The sequence below is a fragment of the Dicentrarchus labrax genome, unplaced genomic scaffold (genome assembly GCF_905237075.1).
Source record: "Dicentrarchus labrax unplaced genomic scaffold, dlabrax2021, whole genome shotgun sequence".
In the NCBI taxonomy this organism is placed as follows: domain Eukaryota; kingdom Metazoa; phylum Chordata; class Actinopteri; family Moronidae; genus Dicentrarchus; species Dicentrarchus labrax.
In genome coordinates, this window is record NW_026136714.1 from 14,430,985 (window position 1) to 14,449,169 (window position 18,185).

At 40.1% G+C, this 18,185-nt stretch overlaps 1 protein-coding gene across 6 annotated transcripts in view; it reads left to right on the forward strand.

Moving 5' to 3' along the window:
- gpat2 (glycerol-3-phosphate acyltransferase 2, mitochondrial) overlaps window positions 1–18,185 on the forward strand; it is a 113,176-nt gene that overhangs the window by 92,959 nt on the left and 2,032 nt on the right. For all 6 annotated transcript variants that reach the window (XM_051423490.1, XM_051423491.1, XM_051423492.1 and 3 more), the window contains 12 exons: window positions 1,268–1,366; window positions 2,652–2,734; window positions 5,322–5,452; window positions 5,567–5,637; window positions 5,892–6,052; window positions 6,211–6,314; window positions 9,475–9,659; window positions 10,276–10,353; window positions 11,363–11,485; window positions 15,718–15,838; window positions 16,521–16,589; window positions 16,969–17,024. In XM_051423490.1, coding sequence (XP_051279450.1) covers window positions 1,268–1,366; window positions 2,652–2,734; window positions 5,322–5,452; window positions 5,567–5,637; window positions 5,892–6,052; window positions 6,211–6,314; window positions 9,475–9,659; window positions 10,276–10,353; window positions 11,363–11,485; window positions 15,718–15,838; window positions 16,521–16,589; window positions 16,969–17,024 — 1,281 coding nt within the window. The remainder of the gene's footprint in view (window positions 1–1,267; window positions 1,367–2,651; window positions 2,735–5,321; window positions 5,453–5,566; window positions 5,638–5,891; window positions 6,053–6,210; window positions 6,315–9,474; window positions 9,660–10,275; window positions 10,354–11,362; window positions 11,486–15,717; window positions 15,839–16,520; window positions 16,590–16,968; window positions 17,025–18,185) is intronic.

Genomic DNA, 18,185 nt, shown 5'->3' on the forward strand with positions numbered 1-18,185 from the left:
CAAAAAACTACACTACTTGGCAGATGACTGGATGAACCACTTGTCTATCCTAATATATCACGAATGAACAAAAACATCTTTTCCACTGAGAAAAGCCTTCAGTGCCGTTCTTTGCTCTTCTTTCAGTGATGAAATACTCTCCAGTTCTGATATAACTGATGCTAGCAGCATCCACACTAACCTTTTTTGCAGCCGCCAATGTTGTTTCTGAGCACACACAGCTTCACACACAGCTAACGTTAAACCACGCTGGTAGCTCATGCTGTAGCTGCCACTAGTTCCTCAAAGGACGTTAATTGGCCGTTGGACAAAAAGTTAATTTTGCACCCTGCCTCAAAGTCATAACTCAGTCAAATTTAAACACAGACATGAGACATGTTTTTAGATTCAGTGAGACTTCACTTCCAGAGGATATCTCAGATGTCCATTGCTAATTAACTTCCATAAATCAGCTTAGAAATCATAAAAAAAAAGATGCTATAACTTCATCACCATCTTTTTAAATAGCTTATTGTGACTGAAGTTGAAGCCCACACTATAACTCACTGCGTACAAGGCAACTTTATACTTATTGTTTATACATCCCACAAAGCATTAACTGCAGTTCCCAAACTTAGTGCAATATGTTTTGGCATAACTGGGGGGTGTGGGGGTGCACAGTTGTCTAGATTTTTTTACCGTGTCAAACTTCTGGTTTAGACAGAAAACTAAATTGCCTGTAATGATCCCGAGTACAGCTATGAGAGTCTTGTTTCACATCTTTGCTCTCTAATTTCTCACTGGCCAGCATTAGTTGATTAGTTGAGGTGTGCATGTAATTTTTTCAAATCAGCGTTGATTGCTATTAGTCTCCATTAGTCTTGCCCCCTTGTTATCTGCACTTTGAGACGATACTGGAGAGTGGGTGTTGCTTTCGGTTAATTGCCATAATAAGGTCCTCTCCTCATCATTTCATTCTGTCATTCACACACACTGCACATACAGTACTATACACACGGTCCCACTACTCAGACACACACTCACAGACAGGCTATTTATCTTAGTGCTTATCATAGATCCTGCTCATTAGTGGTGTTGTTGTTGTAATGTTTGTCCTAAAGACAACGCCTCATTATGATATAGTTGCTGACTCGCTGTATGTAGCCCTCATATTGATCTGTCTGTGTGTGTGTGTGTGTGTGTGTGTGTGTGTGTGTGTGTGTGTGTGTGTGTGTGTGTGTGTGTGTGTGTGTGTGTGTGTGTGTGTGTGTTGTACATATCCTCACAGGTTGGCTTAAGCTCTGTGTTGCAGTGGCTGTGGTCCTTTGTCTGGAGAAGACCAGGAGGAAGTGTCAGGATCCACCTCGCTCAGCCCTTTTCTCTCAAGGTGCAGAAGTGGTTCCCAACCTTTTTGACTTAAAATGAAGCAGTATCTACATTTGATACCCTATCATAGGTCATAGACTGTACAGACTGTAGTCTGGCTATGAGTTGTGAGCAACAAAAAAATGTTGTGATGTTTCCTTTCCTTGAATGTTTGAAGATTAGAGATCTTAAAAAGTGAATGTATCCAGTATGTCAGAAAAAGCTTGTCCCGTTAATCATCATCTTGTGGCCCTCTCATGTTTATCCTGGGACCCCTTGTGGGGGGTCGCAGCCTGCTGATTCCAAACCACTAATTTACTGGCGAAGTTGGACATAAAAAATAAGCCTAGTCATACATTTACACTGACCTTGGAAGTGGACCAACTACTGCTTCTACAGCTGCCATTTGAAATCTTTCCTTTTTTCCCCTTACTTTAAACTTTTGGGCCATATAAATGAAGTTACCTTTGCTATACTGATAAATGAGCATACTATGTTAGTCATTGTGGTTCCTACTTTTTGGAGTAAAGAACAGAGAGTAGATTGTTAGACAACTGAGGCGAATTTAAAAAACTGAACTTGATACTGACTGGGAGCAGCAGATGGTACAGGGTCAATGATTGTCATTTTTTTCTTTGCAGCTACATGTTAAGTAGGAATCAATGGTTTATATACTGGCCTGAATATTTGCTCCCATAAGAATTTGACTCTGATTATTAAGGCTATATGTATTGGAGTGATTTGTCCTATTGACAAAGGGAGGATAGTTGTTTTCATCGAGGGTCTCACTGCTGTAGTTGCATTTGACCAACATGATATTGTCCATAAGTATGACCCAAAGTTTTAAGCTTGGTTAAGGAGCTTGATTTTGAAATCATTTGTTGTTGGCCAAAGTTTATTTGAACAGAGGCAGCACTTGTGACCGGTTGTGGAGTATAGTTAGTCTCTCCAGGAAGAGGATCAGATGTACCTCTCAATATAACGGAATATAACTGCAGACTCCAAAATTATCATAAAGTTGAATCAAAACTTCTCTAAAACGGTTTAACCAAAACCTGAAGATCATAACTGTTGTATTAGACTACAGAAGTTTTACCGAGGTGTACCTAATAAACTGAGTGTAGCTGAAGGTTATCATATGCTGATAACAATAGAGGAATGGGTTGCAGCATTAATAGTTGGAATTAAAAGTTTTAAGGCAGACTTGGTTTACCAGAGCATCAATAATTAATGATTTAGAGATACTACTGTGCAGCTCCTTGAGGGTGCATGTGTGCATCCTTATTTTTTTGTGTTTTTGTGTGTAGGAGATGTGCGAGTCAGGGAGGTGCAGAGTAGATGAATGGCTCCCTCTACAGGACCTGTTGCTGCCTGTTATCCTCAACAACAGGTAATCAAACCACCTGTGTACATACCTGCATGCACGAGTGTCTGTACTGTATGTGAAGAAACCACAATGGTGTTCAGATTTGGATTGTGTTTTATCTAACATCTGTGAAATTGAAAAGTTACTTTCTCTTAAACTTTGAAGATAAACTTTTCTCTAAACCTTGGATCTGGCACAGATACGATGCAAGCTCTGATGAGAGTTTTCATCCTCTTAGACTCGGTCCAATTACCATCAACATTACACAGTCTGCTAGTGGAAAAGATAACAGAAAGAAAATAACATCCTCACTCAATCTCTGCTTGGCTTCTGACGAGCAAAGTGGCTTCTCCCTTCATATATTTAATTCTTCTGAGAGAGCAGGATGCAGTAAAAATACACAGCATGAGGGAAAGGGATGGAAAGTGATAGATGAAAAGAGGTAGAGAGGGATAGTTAGATTGGGTTGTTATCAGCATGTGAGCTGTTTTAGTTCTTTGTGCATTTCTACATCATTAACATGCTCTGGTACTTAACACTGTCTGTGTCTGTGCTTCCTCATTCTGTTCGTCCCTGGCTGCTGAAGTTTCAGTTTTTGAAGCCTCTTTTTGTTCCCATGTATAAAAAAAATGCAGGAAATGTGAGGGCTGCCTTTAAGAAAATGAAAAGTCCTTGATTTCTGGAGGTGCACACACTCACAGCTATTTATTCTTGTTTGAGATGAACAATGTCACTGTCTGTAGGACTTGTGTATGAACAGAGCCACTACTGATACACTACTGTATATTGCTCTCTCACACATGCACAGCTAAGACGCATAGATAACACACTTATATCACTCGAGCATAACCACGGATAAGCAGGTCATAAAATGTATCTCCATTTTTGAGTGACATAGCTGTTTTTTACGCTTGTATGCACCTAAAGTGCTTCAGTCTACACTGTTATTTTACCCAAAAACAGATGTTCCTTTTATTCTCAGGAATATCATGTTAAGTCATCCACTGAACTCTCATAATAGCTATTAAGAGTTTACTGGAAATAGAGCAAATTTTTACTGTCCTTAGCCACAAAATCCTGTAATAAGAGTGAATTGATCATTATTGAAAAATGACATGCAATATAAATAAATGAAGCTCCATTTCTTCCGTTGGAGCAAATAATACTTAAACTGGCATTCACATGATTTGTTATGCAACTCCCTCGACAATAAATGCAATTTACTGCAACACATTCTGATAGCCTAAGGCCAGTAAGGGAATGTTTCTGAAGTTCACCAGTTGTGTTGTCCTTCTTTAATGTAATGTAATCCTTAAGATTTGGTTGTTTTTTGTTTTTTTTTAACAGCTGTGTTTACTGTGGTATCAGCCAGTGTGGTATACACAGGAAACACTCAATGAGCAGCTACTTTGTCAGAAATACAGCAGAAGAGCAATTAGTGTATCTGTTTAGAGTCCATCCAAACAAACTTTTATTTGAAAAAAAATCTGTCAATAATTTCCATCATAGTAGAGCAACCACAATATGATTTAATGCTGTGCATGGGGTAAGTAGTCTTCCACACAACAACAGTACACAGTAAAGTTACCTTGCTGAGGAGTTGGCGGTGTGCAGCCTATCACCTGCAACTCTTAATCTAACAGCTCACTGTGGCTGTTCCCTCTTGTTCCATTACTCTCAGCAATATTTAAAACTGATATGCTGTCAAAACAATGCTTAAAATGGACGTATTTTCCTTTATAGATGCTTTTTTAATGAACGACCGCAGTGTGGCAAACTCATTGCATCTCTCGTGGCTTCTTCACAGTAAAAAACACCCAATGCATTTCCAGCGTAACACTTTTAAAGACAGAAATGGAATATAATATTCATATTTTAAGTATGTTTGAGTGTATAATGACCTATAAATAATAATTGTTGTGTTTTCATTAGCTTAGACTGAGACATTTTTATTTACAGGGGAAGTGGGTCCTCACCTATACAGCCATGTTTCCACAGTAGCCCAGAACTGTCAAACCAAACACTGGCTCTAGATGAGACCTTTTGCGTTGTTCGAGTTTCATGGTCAGCACAGTTTCTCCTACGCACCAGGAAAGCAGGCGTATTCAGTTGGTTGCAATTTGCAACTTCACCACTAGATGCCACTGAAGCTTAGACACTGGTCCTGTAGTGTGAGGAAGCCTCAGCAGGATGTTTGGTTTGCATCAACTCTTGCACAGCACTCATACAGTGTAAAGAGAGTGAACAATGAGGCTGATGTCAATGAGTTAAAATTAAGCTTGATAACATGTAACATTGTTTGCGGTGAATCTCTCCTGAATATGAAGGCAAGTTACTTGAATCCAGTGCGGGATTGGCAGACTCAACCATTAACATTGAAAACAGCTATATAGAGAGGTAATTGATCCAAAAAGAATCAAAGAATGTATATACTGATGATGATATATTGGAGAAAAAATGCGGACCATAAATCGTATAAAAAATGGGATTTGACTTTATAAAAATCTTGACGATTACAACTTTAACAAGTTTGAGTCAGTTAAGACGATTTAAAATAAAATACATTCATCCTGACATTCTTCACTCCTCATCTCACACTTTTTCTCTCAAGAACTGACAGTGTGTTTGGGCGGAGGAGGATGTCGTGGCTTCTGCCTTCTTCTCATTATGCATCTGAACTCAAAGAGGGACCTCCTCCAGAGAGAGACCTCAGCATCGCCATCACCCTCCACCTCATCTTCTGTAGGTGCAGGATTATGTACCTCTGCTGAATCATCAATAAACCTTTCTTAATTTTATGCAAATTGTTCGGCATTATCTCTGTACTGTTTGTCTGTGCGTGTGTTTGTTCTCTAGCTGCAACCTCCTGCATGGCTGTGATGTCCACCAGCCTAGTGTCCAGTCTTTTTCTGTACAGACACCGCAAGGTACGTGCACCATGCCTGTGTTTGTGTGTTTGCTGAGCAATCTTCCCTTTGGTGCCATCAGTGTTAAAATCCGCCCCCTGCCCCTCCAAGGATCCATCAATACTCCAAGAGGCTCATAAACAGAATTGGTTTTCGTGCTACTTTATTAGAGTGTGACGCTGAGTCATACCCAAAAGTCTCTCACTAACGTCACCAGATGGTTAATGGTCACGTCTGATATTGTAACAAAACTTCTTCATCCTTCTCCTCCGCAGGGCGTGAGTGCGTCTCTCCTGTGTCATGATGTGGCCTGGCTCACAGAGGAAGTCTTGTTCAGGAACAGAGACGTCGGTTTTGGGGGAAGTTTAGCGGATGTGGTCCACTATTCCCTTTCTCTGCTCGCCCCTCATCTCGTCATAGCTGCAGCACCGTCTGGGTTGGTTTTCTGTCTGTCAGAAGAAAAACAAAGAACACTAATAAGCTTTATACAGCAAAAACTGTGTCGCCTATTAAAAATCCAATTTCCCTTTCAGTGAAACCTCTGTCTCCATTACTGCCCCGTTGTCCTTTTGGTCCATGTCTCCCTTCTTCTAGGAAAGACCCTTTTATTGTGCCCCGTCCTTCCCTTGCTGCCACACTTCACCTCGCCCTCCAGGCCCAGATTGTGACACACACCTTCATTTTGGAAGTGGTTGGTGGTGAGTGACTTTGCATGCATGTATTTTGTGTTCCTGACAAAATTATAACGCATAAGCCTAAATGTCATCCCGAGACCCTGTGTTCTACAGGCACCTTATTTTTCGTGGGAGGCCTTGGCTGTGGCTCTGACTGTTGGCATGTCAGTATAGAAAATCAGTTTGAGACATGACATTTTTAAAGTTGAAGTATTTAATATTCTGTGTGTTTAAGGAATGCCAAGCTTTGAGCAGTGTCGGGGTACTGTACGTGCAACAGCAGATTATTTACAGCAGGTGATGTGAGGACAGGTCATCAGTGCCAGTGCACGTCTTCAGCTGGTTTTAACTGTTTTTCTGACCCTTCTGATTGTGTAAATATGTGTGATGTGTATAGACGATAACTCGAGTGCTGCACCTTAACAGGTGAGTCATCCATAGAAATTAGACATGAGAATATGAGCCCATACTTCCCTACGTACTACCTCAAACCAGGTTACAGTCTGCTGTTAACAAGCCCTTTTATTGATTTAAAGCTTGTTCTAAACTCCACGAAGATAAAATGTGTGGATTTCACACTAGCACAAACCTTTGATGTTCCTACTTTAATCAGTGGTGTATTTTCAAAAATCTAATCTATACAGTTCTGCACTATAAATATGTAAGAATTTATTTGAATAGCAGATTGAAGACACTCTAAAGCAAGAAAAAATCTAATGTATTATATACGAGAACAGTGCTTGTGTTTAATTTAATAATAATTTAATTAACTCCACTACACTATCTACAGTAGATTATAGATAACAGAGGTATTCTGTATGCTCAGGCTACCCCGAAACAATTGGGTGCCATTTACCACTGTGCCATTTGATTCAACAGCTTATTGTGCTCACCGCACCGACAGTTATATAAAAAGGTCAGATCATCACTGACAACCAGCATACCCATGTTTTCATATACAAAGCCATGCTTTCTAAGTTCCTACATACATAACATCCCCTGTAGAGTTCAGAGTGAACAAACATAACATCTGTTCACAGAAATAGGTTGGCTTTGATAGTTCCTCATTTCATCTCTGCACTTGGGAAGGATGGTTTATGATTGTATGCACCTGCAAAACTGCAAAACCAATTGAAGTTAGAGACAATTAATAATGTTTGTGAACTTTTTATTTAGTCTGTCTGTGTGTGAGAGAGTGATAAGACTGCTTTGTGTGACTGAATTATTTTGTAGTGTTTTTTTATACTCTGTTGCCAGTTTTTTATGACTACAAGGTTATAATAATAAAAATACGGAACATTATACTCCATGAAAGTGGGATTTCTAGACAGTTAACAGTTGCCCTGCTGTTAAAGTGTCCCTTAGCAAGACACAGAGAGCTTTACTTCTCTGCACTTTCATTGTTCTTAAAGGACCAATGTGTAGGATTTACTGGCATCTAGCGGTGAAGTTCAAGATTGCAACTAACTTACACCGTTTGTATTTGATGACCTGAGAATGAGAACAGGCAGTGAAGTGTGAAGGAGGAACTACGGTAGCCATATCTACAGCCACTGTTTGGTTTGTCTGTTCAGGGTTACTGTAGAAAAGGTAGACTCCATAGAAGAAGACCCACAGTGTCTGTAGATAAAGCTCAACACAAAAAAATCCTATATTCAGGTGATTATACACTGATGAAAACTTACCTATGAATATTATATTACATTTCTGACAATATATCCTCCTGAATGAATGAAAAAATCCTCCTTGCACCAGTGGTAGCCTGTGTGGTCGGGTGCTCCATGCTAACTTTAGCTTACATTTCATCTCTTATGCAATAAAATTCAGGAACTCTAGCATGTAGCACCCTAATAGCCACATGTTAAGTAACTGTAAGAGGTGCCACAGTGGAAGTGCCCCTGGATGACACTTGGTAGCATAAAACCATCTACATGCAAATACAGACCTGCACTATGGTTTAAGTTTGGTTATTGTTTACGTGCTGTGATTACGATAATAGGATCACATTGATGCGCTTTGTCTCAGCAGCTCTTTTTAAGTACAGATCCTTCTACCAGCTCAATAACCCTGGGAATTACGTCCATATTGGATGACTTTGCACCACACAATATACGTCCAGTGCCAACGTTCAATGCCTAAATGCATTCCCTAGAGGTTCCCTAGATGTAATCAGGCAGAGCAAACCTTTATGCAAAAGAGCAATTAACATAAGCATTTTTTATTAACCCTAACTATGATTTTTCCCTAACCATAACCACACTGTAGATATTGCAGAAAGAGAGAATTTGAACAGAATTTACATTGAAATTTTTGCAGAATCGCCTGATTTTGCTGTTCTTGTTTGGCAATAGGGCTGGAACCGCATAATGCATGTGAGTAATATATGTTAATCATCAAATGGCAGAAAGCCTAGATCCCAAATCCTCACTACAGTCTTATATCCGCTTATCCTTGAGCCAAGAGCTATCTGTTGACTTAATTGTACTTATATGTGTGCTGTTTTGTTTTCAGACATCATGCTAACAGGCAGACAGGGTGAAGCCATAGATATTGTAGCCCTATTTTAGCATTGCTGGTGGAGGTAAAAATAATGTGGTGCTTTGAAGTGCAGGAAGCTACTTGGGCTGTATGATTCATTATTCCTGCATGACTTGTTTTGGTTGTATAGGAAGTGAAGCTGGTGGGCAGTGGACTGTGCGCTGCTGAAAGCCTTTGTGTACTGTAATAGATTTTAACATGGCTGCTAACCTCAAGTGGGAAAAATAAATCAAATCAGCTATACTGCGGTAGTGATGTTTGTTGTGTAACATTATAGGAAATCTGTGGACGCTAATTTAAGGACACTTGAACTCAAATCTCCACCAGCCTCCGTAATGTTGTCCCTCTGTTTAGGGACATGAACAATCTGGGTGTCAAGACATTCCCACCGGCACATGAAAGCAGGATAATAGGGATAAAAAGTACAAATAAAGAGATAACACTTGTGTAAATGGTGGAAATCCAAGATCCAACGTATCAGCAAAATCTCATCAACTGTATTAGCCAAGATATTTTGCTAAGATACAAACCAAACTTACTTTAGACCACACCAGTGCTCTCACCATGAGTATGTGCATGAAGAACTGGTGCGAAATTATCAAATGTTCGTGTGTGTGTGTGTGTGTGTGTGTGTTTTTGTTCGTAGCATGCGCGGTGTCTGCCATGCTGTGCGAGGTGGCCGGCAGTGGCGTCAGCAGCAGGGTGAGGAGCAGCGGCGTGGACGGGGAGGAGGTGAAAGGTGACATGGAGTTTGATGTGGTGCTCTGCGAGTCCGAGCTGACTGAGAGAGCCCTTCAGCTCTGCCATCTCCTGCCTCCAGGCTTCATGCCAGTGAGTTTGAATTCGTATCACACACACACACGCACCCAGTGTGTCTCATTCAATGGATGTTTAATGGAGCTGAACAGCCATTCATCCTGCTCTGCTGCCTCTATCTCTGGCAGAGAAAGGTTTCAAATTGTGTGTGTGTGTGTACTGTGTGTGTGTGTGTGTGTGTGTGTGTGTGTGTGTGTGTGTGTGTGTGTGTGTGTGTGTGTGTGTACTGTGTATCTGTGTGTGTGTGTACTGTGTATCTGTGTGTGACTGTGTATGTACGTGCTCCATCTTTGACTTTAAGGGCTCCGAATCTGAGCCAGAAATGCTGTTCCTTTCTCTGTTTGCCCACCTTTCATTTCAGCAGCTGCTCTTTCTTGTCTCTTCGGCTTGGAGCTATGTTTCTCACCCCATTTCTCACCTAAAAAATATCGCTCCTGCTCCTGTCCTCCTGCCGGCCATCTCTCATTCTCGTCCTCTGATCTCTGCTACATCTCTACTACACACCTTATGCTCTCTGTCAGCTGTCTTCTTAGATATGTAATGGTCTGGAGCTGTTTGTGCATCTAACCTTGCTTCACCAGAGAGCTTACCCATTTTTTCTCTCTCCCTCCCTCTCTCTTCCTCTCCCCAGCCCTGTCAGTCACCCCAGAGTTTCGCTCTGGATGCAGTTGACAGTCTGGTCCGCTGTGGCATCCTAATCATGGAAGAAGTAAGATACATTTTAGATACATGTTTTTCTTTAAAGGTCCAGTGTGTGTAACATTTAGGAGCATCTATAAGCAGACGTGGAATATATGTTTTCATTTGTGTATAATTACCTGAATATAGGAATCTTTGTGTTTTTACGTGACGTTTGTGTTGTGACACCTCTGGTTGCCTTCCACTAAAACCACCATGTTTCTTCAGTGGCCCAGAACGGACAAACCGAGCACTACTTCTAGACAGGGCTGTTCATGTTTTTAGGATGTTTCGCGGCCACCTTAATTTCCCCCTCATGTTTGGAAGGGAAGGGCAAAGTGACTGAGTAACAATCTGCAACCTTAGATGTCATTAAATCCTACACAATGGACCTTTAACACGCTGCTGTACTGTTTTGAAAATGTATCGTCATAATTTGTTTTTTTACCCTGTAAAATTAAGAAATTTCAAGTGTGAACTGCCCTGGGAGCTTTAATAACAAAGTAAAAAGTGTCGTTACAAGCTCTGGGATTCCCTTTTATCAAACATTTTCCCTGAAAGACTGAAAGCTTGACTTTATCATTAAATACTGTGGAATATTTTACTCATTAATTTAAAGTGACATTAATAGACATTTTTATAATAAAATTGTATGGACTAACAATCTGAAAACAATGTGAAAGGGTTTGTTCATAGTGATGAAGCTTTATAATGGGTTTTGTAATTCAGACAATAATACAAACTCAGTGAAGGCTATTGCAGGCAGGCAGATAATGATTAATAACAAGGATCTTCAGAGGTAATAAGCGTGCAGAGCTTTCTTTTCTAAATATTGGAATTTGGTGTTTACAGTCTATTGTGTAAAATTAGTTATCAGACTTGATTTTTCATTTTGTAATGAAACTCATTATACATTGAACAACAACATGCACATAAGGCTCAAGCACTAAGTTTAAGACTTCACTCACATATGGCCTTACCAGACAGAAAGAGATACAGTCTGACATGCTGCTGTCTGTTCTGCCCTCCGTCCTGTGTAGGTTGCCAGAGACGTTCCCATCTGTGATTTCTGGAAGAAAGAAGGTGTTCTGACCTGGACCACCTCTGATGATCCTTATCACAGTGACTCTGACTGTGAGGAGCAGGATCTGCGTTCCTACAAGGTAACAGGAGAGCACCGCTAGGCCCCTCTGCTTCTTCATATGCCTCAGAGAATCATTATATGAAGGGAAACATTTTCCATACTGGCATGACCTACAAACGATGGCACCCGAGGTGACTGCCTACAGGGCACGTACAAAAATACCAGAAACATCACATAAACTTTGAAGTAACTAAATCTCCATTACAAAAGCACCTACACAACTGAGTCACATTACTTGAATGCCAATTAGCAGCATGTGTCAGCTTTAAAAGAAGCCTTAGTGGTCATGACTGTTATATGTGATTTTTCAAAGCAACAGAAGGCAGCTAACCAACTTCCAAAGGGACCAAACAGCCAGCTCTCATAGTTCAGGAGCATCGGTCACAAAAACAGCAAAGTGACTTTGAGATGACAGCTTCAGGAGTCATGACAGTACATGTAAATCTTATACTGCATCAAGAAAGAGCAACAATCAGTGCACACCTTATAGTTCATCATCGTCAATCAGTGAAGAATGTCTTTCTAATTTTCAGCATGTCGAAATTCAATAGAACGAATATCACATTTACATTCAAAGGTGCACTGAGTTTTCATTTTAAACAATCAGTAATGTTGACAGTGTTTCTCACCAACACATCCAGATGGTTTAACAGACGCGTTGAATACACAGTTCTTGCATCTTAAAGCCCTAGGTGTACTGAAACCTCTGTTGTTTACAGTGTTTATATCAGTTTAAGGTCCTAATGCAGCCTGTGGTAGTTCAGTTAACATGGTCCATAATGAACTTGACATACAGATGAAAGAGAGTCCACACACTAAATATGACCATCTTTCTTTTGTATGTATGAAGTATGAACGATGGAACGTTTTGGCCTTCAAATTAGCCGCCAGGCAAACATCCATATGAACAAAAACTAGGCTGCATATACAGATGAAAATGACAGCTTCCCACACAATTATAAGGTCACTTGAAGCAGATAAACATCCATCATCCTAAAGCTTTGTACTGCAGTTTGTACATAAAAACATGTAATCGTACTACAACAGGCAGTAAGGCAGGCACACACTCACATTAATTTCCGTTTGAATCGAGGAGATTGGAGATTGGTGGCAATTCAGAGATCTGCACACTGGCTAGCTTTCTGTATGAACAATTTGTTTTTTTATGTACATAGTAGATTGGTTTGTGATGGGTTTTGTGTGTATCCTGCTATTTGTTCGTTTGTTATGTTTGCCTGATAATTTACTTATAAACTTATTTATTTACTGATGATTTTCAACCTTGAAGGTTGAAACATTGCATCAGTAAAGAGTTTTTAGGAGCTTCCAAAATTCAGTGCGTGGTTGTTTTGTGTGCCAAGGACTTCCTCGCTTACTTCTGATACAGCTGTTATTTGACACCCTGTTCTTATCAGAAAATGTAAGGAACACTGTAACTTGCTACCGTTAACTACACAGAAAATTAATAAACGTTCTTATGCCTACCTGTGCTGCAAGCAAGTTGACACCTCCACACTGGTATCAGTTCCTCTCTCTGACTTCAGCTGAGGAAGAGGCTCACCAGTGTATTTTTTTTCCGTCTTTTTACTTTAACTTTTAACTCCCTCTATCCAATGAACTCACTCTTCTTCACCTGACGCCTCTGCTCTGCTGCCCTCAGCAAACACCTCCGTACCAAACATTGGAACATATATTCCCTTACCTCCTCCTCTACTGCCTGTTATCAGTTGGCCTGGAAAGGTTTACTTCAGATGGTTTCACAAAGCAGTAATACAGTGATATCAAGTTTAAGAGATTTATGGACTCGCACATAGAGCTTTCCATAGGCACATTTTCAATGTATTATTATGTACTGGGCATGCTTTGCCAGCCTTCGCTCTCCACGTACATCACTGAGCCTTGGCCACCTTGACCTTGTTGATGGTTCAAGGCTTTTCCTTCCTTGGACCTTTGATAGGTACTGACCTCTGCAGACTGCAAACACCCCACAAGAGTTGCAGGTTTGGAGATGCTCTGACACAGTCGTCTAGCCATCACAATTTGGCTCTTGTCAAAGTCGCTCAAATTCTCACGCTGCCCACAACACATCAACTTTAAAGGCCAAAATGTTCACTTGCTGCCTAATATATCCCGCCCACTGACAGGTGCCATGATAACCAGTTAACCGGTGTTATTCACTTCACCTGTCAGTGGTCATAATGTTACATCTGATCGGTGTATAATGCATTTTGACCAAGGTATGTACTGAGCAGGACAATCGTCAGTTGTGTTTCTTAACTACTTCAAACATTTTTTTGACATTAGTAATTTCTTGTTCCAGATCCATCTGATAAGCTAATATCAGCCAATATATTATTGTTTATACCTTTACCTTCTGCCATTTGGAGCGCCTTTGTGAGACTTTCTTTTTCATATCTACTTATTTGGCTCTACTACTTTAGTCTATTAGTATATTTTTGCCAGGCAGCCTCTCTGGTCTTAATAGCTGCTGATTTGCCCTTTTTTTTAAAAATGTGTTTTTACTCCTCATACAACTCCACTAATGACCACTCTCTCTTTTCTCTCTGCTATGTTGATCTTAAAGTTCTACTGTGTACTGAAGCTTGTAAGTGCTGCACATTCACATAATGACCGTTTAAACACAAATTGAATTAGCCTTATTGACTAAATGGCGACTGTTCATTGAAAAAGTGGATGAGCTCCATTCAAAATGTCATGCTGAGTGAAATATCACTTGATATGTGATTTTTAAGCACTTTTTGTAAAATAGTTTTAAGTGAGTTCATGTGTGTAAATAGCAGTAGAAACCCATTATACTATATCACCCTGTCCAGTGTGCTGAACTGGTAATGGCATCCACCCCTTGAGAGACATACTGGTTTTGTATGGCTATATAATGACCAATGAATAAAAGAAAGACACGGATAACCTATTTATAAAATGCTTTAATGTACCCTCAGCTTTATGGCCTCCCTCATTTACCATTTGTAACCATTAATTCAGTCTTTATGCTTAATATTTGAATACATGAATGCAGAGCAGAAGTAGTTCCAGTTGTCCAGTTTACACTATATGGCCAATTGTATGTCTACACCCCCGTCCACATATGTTTGTGTACTTGGGATTGAGATCCCTTCTTTTACATCTTTTACAGAATAAAATATTTTGCTTCCAACTTTTAGCAGCAGTTTAGGGGAAGACCCTATCATGTTTTACCATAATAGTGCCCCTGTGCACAAAGCCTTAAAGAAATTCATTTTCTGGAGTTGGAGTGTGTAAGAACTTGACTCGCCTACACAGAGCCCTGACCTCAACCCCATCCAACATTTGAGCCCAGAATCAGAGGCAGCCTCATTACTCAACATCAGTGCTTGACCTCACTAATGCTGAGGCTGAACTGGGGCAAATTCCTGCAGCCAGGTTCCAAAATCTTGTGCAAAGCCTTTCTTGAAGAGTTGAGGATGTTACAGCAACACAAACAATCACATATGAATGTACGGTTTTAACGTCCACATACTTTTGACCGTGTACACCTCTGATGAGGTCTGGTTCAAGGTGCAAGGTTCAGTGATCCGTAAAATGCTAGAAATGACTGCTCACATCCTAATCAACCAAGACTGATTACAGGACATCAGAAATGAATACCCATGAAATAAATTCATAGATAAAAACAAAATAAAACTATATTCTTCAAGAAAAAGAGAGTGGAAGGATTAAAGTTAAATTAAAATGTGAGTTTTTGTCCTCATACATTTCTGGCTGTACTGTTGTATCACCTGTGGGATAAAAGAGGAAAATTAAGGAAATAAAAAAAAGAAAATGCTCTGAAAGTGTAGTCATTATTGGGATTTTTCTTTATATTTACTTAGGTGTTCCTGTCATTTTGTCTATCCCTTCGACCTTCGTGTCTTCACATGCCACTCAAGAGAAAGCTGAAGCTCAGTGACTGCCACACAATGACAGTATACACTGTGTGTTTTTTGTTTTACGTGAACATAAAACCTTTATGTTTTACTGCATGAAACCAGCACTGGGATTTAAACCTGGGACATCCATATAAATGTATTCTGCTCTGGCAAGTGTAACTTTTACAGTATTGTGCCTCTGTGTCCTGCAGCAGTATTACTTTCTGGGACCCACAGACCAACTGACAGCATCTTCTCACTGCTCATCACAGTGGAAAATGCTATTTCATCCCTGCTCTTCATTTTACCCTTTCTGACCACATTCGGTGTCTGTCTACTCCTCTAGATAAGCCAACCAAGTCAGTGTCCAGAGATGCTCTTCTTCCTCTGCAGTATGCTAGCTGGACCTCTGAGGACACTGTGCTGGACGACCACCGGACTGGACCTTCTGCACTCATCACTGCCAGGTATGTGTGTTGTATGTTTAAGGGACAGTTTTGTGTGGAAACTTGGCGAGACTTTCAGGATCTATTGGCAGAAAGAAAATATAATATTCATGTTTTCATTAGTGTATAATCAACTGAAAATAAGGATCTTTGTGTTTTTGTTACCTTAGAATGAGACGTTTTTTTATCTACAGAGAGGCCACCATGTTGAACTGCCAAGTTTCTACAGTAGCCTAGAAGGGACGAACCAAACACTGATTCTAGAGGCTTTTTCACGGCCACCATAGTTTCTCCTACACACTTCACAGCCTGTTCTCATTCCCAGGTCATTAAATACAAACATAAGCAATCTTCAGTGAGTTGCCATTTGCTGCTTCACTGCTAGCTGCCTCTATATCCTAAACACGGGTCTTTTAAAGCTTCATTTGAAAGTATTAACTTTTGTACAAGTATTGCACAAAGCAAAGAACCAGCTGATACATTCATGCCACATTAAGTCAGAATGAATGTTGATGGTGTTCTTCATGTCTCTGATATTTATGCTTCAACCATTTGCAGTGGCCTGCTCCACCGCCCACCAGTCGTAAATATACAGTGTGATAGCATGTCACCGACCCGTGAAAACTCCATATAGTATCTCGGAGGAGTGTCCTTTGCTTTGAGTGGAATAATTGGCTCTATTTTCATGTCTTTCCTGCTGCAGAAGCAGAGTTTGTGGCTCAGCTACACTCCCATCTGTGTGACACAGCACATAAGAAGAAACAGCACTATGGTGAGCTCAACCTGACATCCCCTCTCAAAAACACACACACAGACACACAAACACGAAGAGCCTCCATTTCTTTGTGTCATAACTTCAAAAGCTTGTCACCTTGCCTTCTCTCACTGATTCAGCTTGTGTTGTAACAAGTCAGCAGAGACCGGAGAAGAAACGCAAAGCAGCTCCCCTGCTCTCTTCAAACGCTGTCTTCTTAAAAAATCATATAAGACAATCAGAAACTACCCAAATGACACCTTTCAATATTACCCAGAATAAAATTTCAATCAATCCCACTGGTAATGGCTTTGTTCTGTTATACCGACCTGTTTTTTTGTATTGGATATCTGTCTGTTCTTTTGATTCATGTGTGCCTTTGTGCCATATCTCACAGAAAGCTGCTCAGAGGAGGCTGCACACACTGCAGTTAGAACACTAATAGACCTGGGGGTGAGTGACAGCATTTATGTGTGTGTGTGTGTGTGTGTGTGTGTGTGTGTGTGTGTGTGTGTTGTGTTTTTTTTTTTTTTTTTTTTTTTTTTTTTTTTTAAATCTGTGCGCCTGCGGAGAATCAAAGCTCGACTCAGGACTAAAAGTTTAGGTGGAGTCCAACTACCTAAAAAGTTCAGTTAAACATAAATCTGTTCCCATGTGAGCCTGAATCCAATTATGGTCAATTGGTGTTTTTCAACAGTATTCTTGAGCCCTCGAGCTCAACGTGAGCGGGAATCCAACCTGATTTTTATGTAACGGGAGAGAAACTGAGCCTGACTGGAGCCAGCCATATCCAATCATGTTTGAGGCAGAAATGTCAGTCTTTAAAGAGAATTCACTGGGCCAAGGACACAAGTGACTTAAAATTAGAAATGAGAAAAAATGTGGTAAAGGCAACACTTCGTCTGAGTCTCTCAACCATTTCACAGTTTGGGCTTTGAAAAGAAAAATACTGGTGTCCTACGAACCCGTAACCTTGTTATTGTTGTCTATATCAACTTTACCACCATTATGTTTCCAACTGTGCTGAATGTCATTGGGTTTTAAAACATTTATAAATTGTCTGAAATAGCACAAATGTTATTGCTGTGCAGGATCAGCGGTGTACGTAAGCACCAACTTGATGTACATGTTTTACTTTAGACAGTTTTACACAAAGTCTCTGTCTGTCTCTGCACAGGATGTGTTCAGGCACAGTAGTGAGTGTAGGTCAGTCAGAGTCCAACACAAAGTCACTGCAATTACTCATGTAAAAGAGACAAAAATAGACTTGAAGCATACAGAGTTGGTGAACATTATGATGTTAATTAATTGTACATTTCTTCTTAATATTGTATTGAAGTGGCTTGAATCGGTTCTTTTTTGATAGTATGATTATATTTATAATTGGGAGGTATCTTCATCTTCAAAGCTCTCCTGCACATTTTACATTTCTTTTAAATTCTGTTGTCCATATATATGTGTGTGTGTATATATATATACATATATAGTGCATGTGCAAATACATTAACTAAAACTAACTCGTCAAGCCTTTGGTTGTGTTAAATAGAAGCGTATCTGACGCGCATGAAATATAAAACATATTTGAACTTCACCACATTACAGAGGCTTTCAAAC